Below are 13,551 nucleotides of genomic sequence, written 5' to 3' on the forward strand. Positions count from 1 at the left end.
GTAGATATTTGATTCCTATCATTTGTCTCGTCCTCTATTAACTAGCTTCATCTAACTTGAAGTACAAGTAAACCAAACAATATTCCCCATATCACACATGAATATGATTGTGCTAACCAAAAACATGAAGTATGTCTTAAACGAATATTTTCTATGATAGAAAACATGTGCATCATCACCATGGTTATTTTCAGTGATAGTCAAGTGATCAATATAATTTTTCTTAAGAGATAAAAAATTTGGCAGGACATCCTCTAATATCTAGAATCTCCTTTTTAGCATCAGTCAGATCAACTCCTAATTCTATAGTGTTAGGTTTGTTTCCCCAAATATATGAATTGAAGAGTGATTGAAATATGGAGAAAACACAATACATCATCGAGAGAACCATTAGGCGTGACAACACCAGGTCTAACTGAATAATGTGGATCATGCACATGTATAATGACTGTCTTTTGGACAAGCATTCTCTGACTTTTGGGTGGGAAAGTTAATGTAACTTTAGACAAATTTTAGGTAAAACAAAAGAAATAGTGGTGTTGATTTTGGAGTGAAAAATATGTGAAAAAAAGTAAATTAAGAGAGAAATAAAGAGAAAGTTAGAGAAATTAAAGTCAAAGAATACAAACCCCTGTTTTTCATAATAAACTTGGTTTGTTTTAGTGTGATATGCTTTCGAATTCAAACTCTAAGGCTATGTTTGGATACGTAAAAAATGACGAAGGGGAATGGAGCAGAGCGAAATGAAACTGAGTGGAATTGAATTAATATGTCATTTCATTGTTTGGATACGTCGTGATGAAATAAAGGAATTTTATCATTCCGCCTAAATTGGAGGGTTAAAAAAATGATAGAAAGTGATGAAATGCATTCCATCATTATTTTAATAATCCAAGTGATAGAACATAACTTTTTTTCATTCTATTCCATCAATTCAAATACATCCTAAATACTGAGACAGTGATATTTTCGATTTTTCACATAATTATTGTTGAATCGGTTTAATTACAGTTGAACCGGTAAAACCAAGAATCGAGCTGCCCGGTTCGATTTTAGAATTTAGTACCCTTTTGTTTCCAGTTTTGTGTGGAGGGTGTAACGATCACTGCTCAAGTCTCTCTCTCGCCGTTTGCTCTACAAGCAGCCGCCGCCGCCACTATCCACGGGGCCGACCACTACGCAACGTCTGCACGCCGCCGCTGCTCCATATGCCAGTTTCTGCTTCTGGAGGTGAGTGAGTTCTCTTCCAATAAACCCTAGAGAAATTCATGTATTTCATTCTTAAATTCAATTTAGTGATTTTTTCGTTCATTTTATGGATTGTATTCATTCGTTTGATGAACGTTCTATAGTTTTCCAATTTTTTTTGAATATTATTGAATTTTGAAATAGGAAAATTGCCACTGTTTTCTGTTGCTATTAGGTTTTAAATCTCCTAATTTTGTGTAATTCATGGTTAATTTTCCTAATTTATATATATAAAGAGTGTTCCGGTTTCAGGCACGTGTATACTACGCTGCTATGGTGCCACCGTAGCACGCTATCGACAACTTAGGTTGGGTTTTAGGATTGGCACTAGGTCATATATTCCTTCAACGATTGTTAACTTAAGGTCTGAAAATGAAAGTCTGCTATATGTTAAATACTCGGAGATTTGAATGCATCTGTGTAATGCATTTTTGGTAAAGTAAGCCTGAAATACTGACACATATCTTAAACTATAAATATTATGATTTCTGTCAGCTGTTACATGTCCGGGTATGCTCAAAAATATTTTCAAAAAAGACAGTGGGAGATGTATACTTTAATATCTAACTTGGGCAAGTTGAAAAACAGAAATGTATCATGTGTTGTTTAGGACTTTTGTATATATGCTTTCAAAAAATACCACATTTGTTTTGTTGAGATTTTATTTTATTAGACTCTTGGATTTAGACAATTCTCATATTAATGATGATTATTGAGATGGTTAAAGATCTTAAATTTGATTGTAATTTTTTGGTAGGAGACGGATTGATGAAGAGGAATACTAGCACATCTTGTTTTAGGATTTTTTTATAATAAAATGAATTATTCCATTTAGATGCATATAATACTTTTCCTTCTCAATTTAACTAATTTATAAATGATGTTCATATTCTATTAATTACAAAATATATATGTATCGGCGTTGGTGTCATATGTTTTTGACATTATTTAGCAGTATCATCAACATGTCTATGTTGTATGTTAGAGTCCATCCTTAATAGATATTTATTAGTTATGAATGTAAATTCATTTGGGTTTGAATACATATATTAAAGTTTCTTTTTTAATATTTACTTTTACATGTATGATAAGGATTATTAATTAAAATTAAATCGTTCGCACCCCATGATCAGGGTTCTGAATACGCCACTGGCCTTCACATAAAGTTTTTAGGTTTTAAATTCTTAGAGGTTAGGCTCTAGAGAGAAATGCAGCACCAGCGTAGGCTTCTCATACTGTATGCAACTCAAACCGGCAATGCATTGGATGCTGCTGAACGTCTTGCTCGTGAAGCCGAACGAAGATCCTGCCCCAACAAACTTCTTTCTCTTCATGATTATGATCCTGTATGATTTATTTTCTTTATGCCTTTGTGCAATCTTGGGATATTATTTTCAAAATCTTCTTTTGATATCAAGGTTTAAATTTTAGCTAATGGGTTGCTTTGTTCAGAGTCTGTTACCTCAGGAAGAGGCTGTCATTTTTGTGGTTTCTACCACAGGCCAGGGTGATGCCCCTGATTCCATGAAGGTAACTTCCTTTAAGCCCTCTCTTATATTTTGTTTTAGAGCTAAATATGTTGTTAGTTCCAATAAAATTTAAATTTTTTGTTATATTGTATGTGACCACTTTTTTAGTCTATAAATTACAAAATTAACACCATGCAGTTTGTAATTTATATAGACTGGAAAAATGGGTACCTGGGCTGAAAATAAAATTTGAGATAATTATAGAGACAAAACATTTAGCCCTTTTATTTAACTAGTTTTTTGTTCCTTTTCTTTGTTTGAGGTTGTTTTTTTTAATCTATAGTTTTGCCAATTCTTTTGTGGTTCCAGGTCTTTTGGAGGTTTCTTCTTCAGAGAAATCTCAGCAACCAATGGCTAAAAGGGGTTCATTACACTGTCTTCGGTTTGGGTGATTCTGGTTACCAGAAGTACAATGTAATCATGCTTATTGAATTGTGGCTTTTTTATTTGAAAAGTTGTGTTTCATTCTGTTAGATTATAAGTATTGCAGTACTTTTGAGAGTTGTATTGTTTATTGATTATGTTCTTCTTGATACTTAATCACTATGAGCTAAATAGGCACTGAATGATATTTTGATTATGACTAAACAACTTAATTTTAGTGGATACAAGTTTTATTATTTTGCACATATGTTTATTTTGTTCAGTTTCATGTTTTGAATAATCTTTACTTGCAAACTGTGGCAGTTTGTTGCAAAGAAGCTGGACAAAAGATTAATGGACCTTGGAGGAACAACTATTTTAGAAAGAGGCTTGGGAGATGATCAACATCCTTCAGGGTATGATTTTGGATTATGTTGTCGATTAAGAATATTCTGCTTGATTTAGTAGAAACATCTACCTTTATGCTTGTGGAATATGAAAAGGTTTAACAATGTGATTAAGTTATTGATCTGTCCTGAATGTACTCTGAGTAGTTGGTATTCATTCAAGTGTATGAATACTCTTCTATTCTTTTCTTTGATAAATGCTTCCTTGGATGATATGAATCTACCCTACCCCTGGGATTTTGGTATTATACCTTGTTACTACTAGCTATGGAGAACTAGGTTATACACAATAGTTACTTTTCTCTTTGCAGTTTCTTTAAAGCATGCTGTTTTTTAATTTATTTATAGTATTCTCAGTAGTAGTATTTTGGAGTATAGAGTTTTTCTTTCCGTTACTAAAGATTGTATAATTATTTGTAGCTATGAAGGTACTCTTGATCCTTGGATATCTTCTCTATGGAGAATGTTAAACATGATCAAACCAGAACTATTACCAAATGGCCCAGATGTTGTAATTCAAGATACAGTGTTGATTGACCGACCTAAAGTCCAAATCTCATATCACAATATTGAAAATATCGAGTCGCGGTTTTCAAGTGCATCAGGTATCACAAACTCGACAAATTCTTGGTTGGGTTGCAATGTTTTATTAGCAATTATTATGATCTCGAACAGCCTATTCATGTATACTTCTTTTGTTGTCTTCATTTTACCTTTCATATGAATTTCATACGATGCATATTAAGTATTAGCTTGTTCAAAATTGGTCGAACCCCTTGCTTTCATTCCTTAATCACTGACATCTTCTAGAGTCTATGGCAAGTTATTGGCCGTGCGTTGCATGTTTGGTTGGATTACTTATGGCAAATTTTTTAGAGTTATTGATGCTTAAACTCCAAAGCTTGATTTTTGTCATATTTGAGCAAAAACACCTCAAGTTATGTGTGTGTATATTTTGTGTTAGTTAGTGCTTCCAATGCACAGTTTACTATGGTTGAGTTATGGTTTGATGATTTCGCCTTGCGCATTTGTACCCTCATTGTTGATTATAAAATATTAGTTGTTCTCATTATATTTGACTAGAATTTTATAACATATGAATCTTCCAGATTTAACGAGTCACGATATTCTTCGGCGTGCTCGTTCAATGCATCCTGGAAACTCTTCTTCTGACAGAAGTGGGCATCCTGATTGCTTTCTTAAGATGGTACTAGATTGGACACTTTATCTTTGGTAGTTTTATGCTGATGGACAGTTAGCTCTGGGTAGCAGTGATCAAATGTCTTATTCTTTATTCCATGCTGATCATGCAGGTGAAGAATCTTCCTTTAACCAGACCAAACTTTGGAAAAGATGTTCGTCATTTTGAATTTGAATTTGTTTCAGACGTAAGCTATCTTGTCTTTTTAACCTACGTGCAAAACTTGTTTAATGATAAGAGGAACAAAAGGCCTATGATGAAATTCACATGTATGACACAGTAGAGAGCTTTTTCATTTATGTACACACATTGAATCACAATTTACGGTGATTTGTATTCTGTGTATGTTACTTACATTACAACACACGTAAAAATAATTATGAAGTTATTCATCTTCCTTCTTTGAATTAATGTATATATGCATTTTGGGTCCCGCAGGCTGTTCAGTATGACACTGGTGATGTTCTTGAAATTCTCCCTGGTCAAGATTCAGCCGCAGTTGATGCTTTTATACAACGTTGTAATTTGGATCCTGATTCACTCATCACCGTAAGTCTTTTTTTGGCAAAAGTCTTCTAAGCTTAGTTATTGTTCGATTATATTAAAAATATATTGATCTTAACATTGAACATCTTAGATTGTCCCAGTTTTCATATTTGCTTATATTTTATTGTTTCAATACATGATTATTATTGAGTATTCCTTTTCCTCCCTATATACCTAAAGGCATAATACCTACAAGTACAACTTCAACAGTTAAGATGAATGTGCTTCTTTGACCCTCTTCAGCATTGAGTTCACACATTTAATCAGCTAAGAAAAACATGTCTCAACGTGCTTTTTAAAAAAGAGAAACAAGGAAGCTCCTTGTATAATTCTGATCTATATCAAAATGTTGGCATAATTTCTTAATTTTGTGTTTCAAATTTGAGTTTAATAGTACAAGACTTCAACACCATAAACATATTTGATTAGATTCATATTTTTGTTTGATGGAAGCATTTGTAACCTTTTCTAATAAGATATCCCCTAAATTTCAGGTGAGTCCTAGAGAAATGGATGATTGCAATGGACATGGTTCTAGAATGCCTGTAAAATTAAGAACTTTTGTGGAATTGACTATGGATATAGCTTCTGCTTCCCCTCGGCGATATTTCTTTGAGGCAAGATGCTGTATGTTTGACTTACCTTTGATTTTTTCATTTTAGAGATAATTACATAATGAGTAAATTGTCATTTTGGTCCTTGAATGTTAGTCTGTCATTGTCACTGTAGTCGCTGATTGGATCAAAATTACAAAGCATACATTCATGTGTATTGTGTTGATTGGTTTATTCTCCATTAATTGTATTTTATATCGTGCCCGTCCTTTTTATTTGAAGTTTTCACTGTGGATTGGACGATTTAATGAGTTAATAAATAAAATGCTCAAGTTGGTAGCATTGTGAAATCAAGCATAAACCCGCACACTGTTCTGAATAACGTTTACAATCTTTTAAGTTTCATAATATCATCTAATACTTCAATTACCCTAGTAAATGATCTTTTGATAAAAATGAAAAATAATTTCTCTGAACTATATTCGCATTCGAAAGCCGATAAAAACAAACAAGGGGCTAGAAGAATGTGGTTTCTATATTGACATCCTCCACCCATGTTTCCACATAAAGGCTAACTCAGCAACAATTGGATATCTCAGGTTATGAGCTTTTTTGCAACAGCTGAACACGAGAAAGAAAGACTTAAGGATTTTGCTTCGCCAGAAGGAAGAGATGACCTGTACCAATACAACCAGAAGGAAAGGAGAACAGTTCTTGAGGTGAGTTCAATTAACGTATATTGTACATTATTTTGCTTTGATTCAATTCAGTGTTTTTTTACGTATTGAATCAATTTTACTCATATATATGTTCTATTTCTTCTGGGATAAAAAGGTGCTTGAGGATTTTCCTTCTGTACAAATGCCATTTGAGTGGTTAATTCAATTGGTTCCTCTGCTGAAAACAAGAGCATTTTCCATATCATCTTCTCAATCAGCTCACCCTAATCAAGTACACTTGACTGTGAATGTTGTGTCCTGGACAACACCTTACAAGAGGAAAAAGAAAGGACTATGCTCCTCGTGGCTAGCTACATTAGATCCGTGCGATGGTATGTACAAAAAAATAGCCACTTTTTACAGTTGATATAAGGTCTCTTTGTTACATTGATATTATAAAAAAAGTGATTTTAACATTCACTAATTTGTCACGTGTCTTGTTTTATACAGCCGTGAGTATTCCTGCCTGGTTCCAAAAAGGTTCTCTTCCGACACCATCACCCTCACTTCCCCTCATACTTGTTGGACCGGGAACAGGATGTGCTCCTTTTCGCGGATTCATTGAGCAAAGGGCCTTGCAAAGTAAAACTCATTCCACCGCTCCAATCATGTTTTTCTTTGGCTGTTGGAATGAAGATGGTGACTTTTTATACAAAGACTTTTGGTTGAATCATTCACAGAACAATGGCGTGCTTTCAGAAGCAAAGGGTGGTGGTTTCTATGTTGCTTTCTCTAGAGACCAACCTGAGAAAATTTATGTTCAGCATAAGATGAGGGAACACAGTGAAAGGGTTTGGAACCTATTAGCCGAGGGAGCTGCAGTTTATATAGCAGGTTCATCAACTAATATGCCTACGGATGTAACTTCGGCTTTTGAGGAAATTGTTTCGAAAGAAAATGATATTTCAAAGGAAGATGCAGCTAGGTTGATTAGGGCATTAGAAAGATCTGGTAAATATCACATTGAAGCATGGTCTTGATGACACTTGACAGTTTTGCAGGCGTCAAAAAGCAGATTGTATCCCTACAGCCAGCCTCACATTGCAACCAGATTTTGAGGAATTTTCTCGAGATTAATCTAACGATCTACAGCCAGCTCCATCGTAAAAGCGGTTTTAGATGATATGGGTTTCTCAAGGAGGTACTAATAATACAGTTTTTTATGTCCAATTTTTCTTATTAAGATTATTATTACATTTGATTTAAGGAAGTGATCTTTATTATTTCATTTATACATTGTAAATACTTAACTGGTTTGTGAATACTGAATAGTAGTATTTCGCACACATTTTGCCAACAGTGATATTAGATTTTGGTTAATTATGAATATTTCTTAGATCCATTTCTACGCTCTTGTTCACATTTGAAGGACAATTAATAAATCATTGAATTGGATGATAAATAAATAAATGAAAAAAAAAAGAAAAAGAATCGAATGAACCAATGCGGTTCATTCTGGTTCAACTAAACTAATATCCAATCGAGGGTCTAGTTTTAAAAATATTGGTTTTGTTTGTGTGCTCATCTGGTTCTCACCGACATCATCTTCCAATCCAAATGTTCATGATGTGTATGCATTTTCTTTACATGTCTTCTTACCATGAGATTCACATCAACATTACTTTGAGACCTATGTGGATTCCATCTAATAGCTTGTGAAGAAGGGTATGTTTTTTCTTCACTCAAATCTTCATTTTCTCTAGCTTCATCAAACTCACTTTTATGATCATTATAACCATCCAAATTCTTGTATGAGCTTAATTCACCAACCATGTCACTTTCTCTACTTGCATTTCCCTTTAAAACTAATATTGTTGCACTCTCTTGTGTTATCATTTCATCTCTTGGATTTTGACTTAATTGAGATTCCTCTTTAAGATCAATACTATAGTTTCTTTTTGAAATTACTACACCCTCTTGTTTATGATTTAAGTATTTACTTATCTCCAAAGTTGCTAATTCCAAAGCTTGTAGAACAGCTTCTGCAGCATTTTTGTTCCTTCTCTTTTCCTCATTCACATCAAATAGATTCTTATCTTGAATTACATTTTGATTAGGATCATGTTGAATATCTTCCTCATTCACATCAAATAGATTCTCATCTTGATTTACATTTTGATTAGAATCATGTTGTTGAGAGTCTTCATGTTTAACATCATCAATAGATTCAACACTACTACAAATTTTGGTTTCTAGTTTATTTTTCGTCTGGTCAGCATTCAATATTTCCTGCAATACATATCACAACATAATCCATTTAGATTTTGAAATGACTTATTTGAGTTTATTTACCGACACAACTCTTCGGAGACTACATGTAAGTGTTCATAAAAACTACTTTTAACGACATGTTCATAAATTATTCTGAACTTATTTTTATAGATTTTTTAGAATAACTTATGAAACAATTTATAGAAATAATTTATGTATAAGCACTTATTTTGAGACATGTTGTTTTTTTACCTTATTTGACAACGTAGTGTCCATCCCTAAAGGCAAAGTAACTCCTATCTCTAGAGCAATTTTCTTCATAGCATTCATTTTGGTTTCCATTGTGATATATCTTGATGAAAGCTTTTGAATCATCTACATAGTTAAGTCAGAAAAATATATTAGAATACTGTGATAGTTAATTGAACTCTTGAAATAAATGAGGTTTCAAAATATCTATATACCTTAGAGTTCACTCCATTGTTTTTATGCAATTTAATAGCATGATCTGCAAATTCTTTCCCAAATTTTGAAGTCATAATCTCTTGGATTTTGTGTAATTCTGGAAAATTGCCACACCTTGATGATGCAAATATAAGGCTGCATGTTGCTTCCATGAGATCAATGGGACACTCCCTATTTTTGAAATTACTAAATTAGTATATTAAGGTAGTAAAGTAATGCATGTGCCATTTCCATTCACAATTAAAGAAAGGATGAGATTTCCATAAATCCTAGTTCAACTCGTACAAGATGATACATGTAGATTGGACGCTATCATCAGAATTTGAACCCTAATGCTGGTAGGTTGGACGTTATAATCAGAATTTAAACTTTGATATTCAATTATGTGTGAGAATTTTTAGTGATCAGTGATTGTTATGACTTCGTGGAAAAAAAAAAGAAAATAGGAAGAGATGAGAAAAACTAACTTATTATTTTCAAGTACTTGAGCTTTTTCTCTTAGGACATTACAATAATCTTCAATCATGATAAATGCATCCAACATGTTTTGCTCTACAATCCAATGTTCTACCTGTTTATAAATAAAAAATACAAAATGCTTGTTGAATAAAAGAGAAAAATAATTTATAAAAAATAAATAATAATAATAGTTTTGATACTTACACGAAGAAGAGCTTGATCATAGTAACCAAGTTTCAAGAGTTGAGAAATATCATAGTGAGCATAAGAAGCTTTAGCTTTGCGATGATTCTTCAAAATTGCAATCCTAGAAATTCCAAGTAATGTTATGTTTTTCAATTTTGAAGCAAAACTTTTTCCTATAAGACCCATTTTGTTCACTTGTATGAATATTGAAAATTTGCTATAAACTTTGATGATGATGATGATAGAACAATAAATGAGTTTATATTATAACAACAACTATATAACTTCAATGTAAGAGTTTGTGTTCAAGTTTGAGTTGATTCATGAACATGTCAATGTTTGTGTATATATATAATATGGACATGTTTGTTATGAATAGAATCAAGCCTTGATAGTAGCAAAAATAATTAAATATGACTAAGATATGAGATTGGTTACTTGTGTTGAATTGACCTAACCTATGCTTTTTTGTATGAATAGTTCTTTCTTACATGTTTCCTTTTGCATCATAAATTAATAATTTATTTGCATGAGTGGAGACCAAAGTTATACTATATGTTTATGATAATAGATAAAGCCAAGTGGAATTTGACCACTTTTTCTAAGACTAGTTTCAAAGGTCAAGGATGTTACATAGTTGTTGTTTTTGTTTTTATTATTATTTGGATAACTTTATGTTTTTGTATTTGGTTGAAAATGTTAGTTTGGTCAACCATCATCACACGTATTTACCATGTTCGAGAATATTTGACTATAGGTGGCTGCCGATTAACTAAGGAAGGTATAATGAAAATCATGTACACTTTTAAAATAATTTATTTTTAAAAAAGTTAAAATTGAACTAAATATTCTATTTTAACACAAGAAATATAAATTATATTGAAGAAAAATTGTAAATTAAATGACGAGAGATGGAGGATGATTTCCATAGTTTATTCTTCTAAAAATATTTTGTGGATTTTATATGTTTTCATCGACCTTAAGTCACTTGTTCACTGCGGCTATAAGATATTAATTGTTTTTTTTTTTGGTTAAAATTTATCACAATTTTGTTCTTTGAAAAATATTTATCGTTGAATTAAAGAGTGTTGATGTTGTATATAAACTGCAATTAGTTTCATTCTCAAGATCGGCTCAATTCAATCAAGACACACTAGTCATTGACGTACAAGCGGATTTGCATCCATAATTCTCTCACATGACACATCACTCATTTCATTAGAATTGTTGATCTGCATTCAAAAGTTACTCGCTCTCCATGTCAAACAATCTAGAGATACCTGTAACTAGGAGGTGACAAAACGAATCCGACCAATTGGGCATGCGCGAGGCAAGCCATGAGTTTAGACCCACACCATGTAATGTGCATATCTCGTCTACTCTGTTTTTTGCGGGCACAATTGTTTACATGATTTTTTTTAGGCTCAAAAGGTGTAGTGTCTGCGGTCCACCCGTCCCATATTTTTGCGGGGCAGGCATGCCCATTTGTCACTCCTAATTGTAACCGTCTCTCTTATATAAGTGTTACTCTGAGTTACATCCATGAACGATTCAACTCATATTTTCAAAGTTCCACCTCAATCTCATATTGATTGAGCCTCAAAGTACTAATTTTTTTTGTAGGTACCTTATTCGATATTTGGAGAACTTTCACCACCACATCAAAAACATCTTCATGGTAGTCATCTTCCACCTACCAACCATTCTCTTTTCTAGTAAGGAATGGAAGTCTCGTCAGTGATAAACTATATAGAGTAGCTGTTAAACTTCATATTGATCAAGAAGGAAAATGAAAAACGGTGATGTGATTGACTGCACTGATTAAGGCCTTCCCCAAAGATTATTGATTAACTGACTTTTGTAACACCCCATATTTTACATTTATTAATTTAATGGGAGTTTAATTTAATTTCTTGGATTACTGGTATTTTTAATTGGAATTAAGTTGGAAATTGTGTAAAATAAGCTATTGGGCCAAGTTGTGGTTAGTAATGGAGGGGGTGTAATTGATAGGCCTTATTGAGAAGAGTCAGATAGTTGAAATTCAATGATAGAGGAATATTGTTATTGAGTTTTCTTGAAGGAAGCAGTTGATAAAAAGTGTAAGTATTACTTTATCGCGCAAATGGGAAAGTGTGTTTCAGGTTGGTATGTTCGTATATGGAATGCATTGCTGCAATGTTGATCAGGTGTGATCATACCACAGGTTGTGTAATTATATTATTCAGTTATTGAGCGTATTGTATGGGTTGTACCTCAATGTACTATTGTTGTTAACCTTTTGGGGGTATAACGAGTAGTACACCTTTGGGTGGTCAAATGCGACATAAGAACTGAGATTGAACGCGTGAGATGTGCTTCCTGTTGGTTATATCAGATGGATTTTGAGGATCGACTGATGGAAATGTTACATGGGAACCGGAGAGTCAGATGAAAGGCTCTATCCGAAACTTTTCACTGGAAGTATGTTTTCGAGGACGAAAACTCTTTTAGTGGGGGAGAGTTGTAACACCCCATATTTTACATTTATTAATTTAATGGGAGTTTAAATTAATTTCTTGGATTACTGGTATTTTTAATTGGAATTAAGTTGGAAATTATGTAAAATAAGCTATTGGGCCAAGTTATGGTTAGTAATGGAGGGGGTGTAATTGATAGGCCTTATTACTAAAGTTATTTTGCTTTATTTTTCATAAAATAAGAAAAAGAAGGAAATTGGAAAATAGAGAAGAAAAACCTAAGAGGAAGAAGGAGAGAGCTCATGGAGAAAAGAGATTTTCGTATTCATGGCGCAGCCCTCACAAAATGGGTCATAACTCTCTGCTTGTAACTCCAAACCAGGTAATTCTCGAAGATTCGGATTCTACACGAAATTTACTTTGATTTGATATATTAATTCGTGTCAGGGAGGTTCTCGATGAGGGAGATAAGCGAGTTTGAAGTTTGGGAATTCTTACTGAAAGTGAAGAAAAGGGCTTACGGATTTGATGGAGAAGAAGGGGGAAAGTCCAGATTCTTGGCTAAGGTAAGGGGGGACTCTTCCGATTAACATCTATTATCGGGTTATGGATAATAGGACTGATATAGATATATTATTTCATGTCAATTGAGTCGTATGATAGAGTTGGGATTTTGGGGATGTTTGTTGATAATTATCTATTTTGATGAATTTCTATGAATTTGGTGTTGTATGATGTTTGATGATGCATAATATATGTTATATGTGAGTATGATATATGTTGTGTGGCTGTTTTGTGGTGTTTGATCAACTTGAATCGATTTGGTCGAGGTTGAGGAATTTGGGATTCAGGTTCGTATGCTGTCAATTCACTACAACGCGCAAGGCTTTTAAAAGCGCTTTTTTTGGCCTTTAACAGCGCTTTAAAGCGCTGCCAAAGCCAGCGCTGGCATAGGCTACGAAAGCGCTTTTAAAAGCGCTCTGGTAGGCCCCCCCTATAAGAGCGCTTTTCTGGAAAAAGCGCTCTTGTAGGCCCCCCTTTAAGAGCGCTTTTCAGGAAAAAGCGCTCTGGTAGGCACCCCTATAAGAGCGCTTTTTTCAAAAGCGCTTTCGTATGTTGCGTTTTTTTTTTTTTATGCTTTTTATTATTTCTAAACCTGCACTTTTGGCAGCAATATTTTAGAACCTGTAATTTACTATTTTTT

General features: G+C 33.3%; 2 protein-coding genes across 5 annotated transcripts; one reads left to right on the top strand and one right to left on the bottom strand.

The window, feature by feature from the left end:
- The first annotated feature begins 1,052 nt into the window (after positions 1 to 1,052).
- Positions 1,053 to 7,887, top strand: LOC131608721 (NADPH-dependent diflavin oxidoreductase 1-like). 4 transcript variants are annotated; one of them, XM_058880242.1, is made up of 13 exons: positions 1,053 to 1,230; positions 2,422 to 2,594; positions 2,701 to 2,778; positions 3,087 to 3,191; positions 3,465 to 3,556; positions 3,968 to 4,152; positions 4,657 to 4,754; positions 4,861 to 4,935; positions 5,187 to 5,297; positions 5,789 to 5,911; positions 6,448 to 6,567; positions 6,683 to 6,899; positions 7,018 to 7,887. In XM_058880242.1, exons 2-13 carry the CDS (start codon positions 2,457 to 2,459, stop codon positions 7,545 to 7,547), a joined length of 1,872 nt encoding a protein of 623 aa, XP_058736225.1. In that variant the 5' UTR covers positions 1,053 to 1,230; positions 2,422 to 2,456; the 3' UTR covers positions 7,548 to 7,887. The 4 variants fall into 4 exon arrangements, with proteins under 4 accessions (XP_058736225.1, XP_058736224.1, XP_058736223.1 ...); XM_058880241.1 differs by having other exon boundaries at positions 1,054 to 1,230; positions 2,415 to 2,594; XM_058880240.1 differs by having other exon boundaries at positions 1,055 to 1,230; positions 2,382 to 2,594.
- A 122-nt stretch (positions 7,888 to 8,009) lies between these two features.
- On the bottom strand, positions 8,010 to 10,187 carry LOC131608722 (uncharacterized). Its single transcript, XM_058880244.1, has 5 exons — positions 9,907 to 10,187; positions 9,711 to 9,814; positions 9,243 to 9,414; positions 9,031 to 9,153; positions 8,010 to 8,796 (listed from the first exon to the last, which is right to left on the bottom strand). Exons 1-5 carry the CDS (start codon positions 10,072 to 10,074, stop codon positions 8,089 to 8,091), a joined length of 1,275 nt encoding a protein of 424 aa, XP_058736227.1. The 5' UTR covers positions 10,075 to 10,187; the 3' UTR covers positions 8,010 to 8,088.
- Between the last annotated feature and the right edge of the window lie 3,364 nt (positions 10,188 to 13,551).

This window comes from Vicia villosa, linkage group LG6 (genome assembly GCF_029867415.1).
Source record: "Vicia villosa cultivar HV-30 ecotype Madison, WI linkage group LG6, Vvil1.0, whole genome shotgun sequence".
NCBI lineage: Eukaryota > Viridiplantae > Streptophyta > Magnoliopsida > Fabales > Fabaceae > Vicia > Vicia villosa.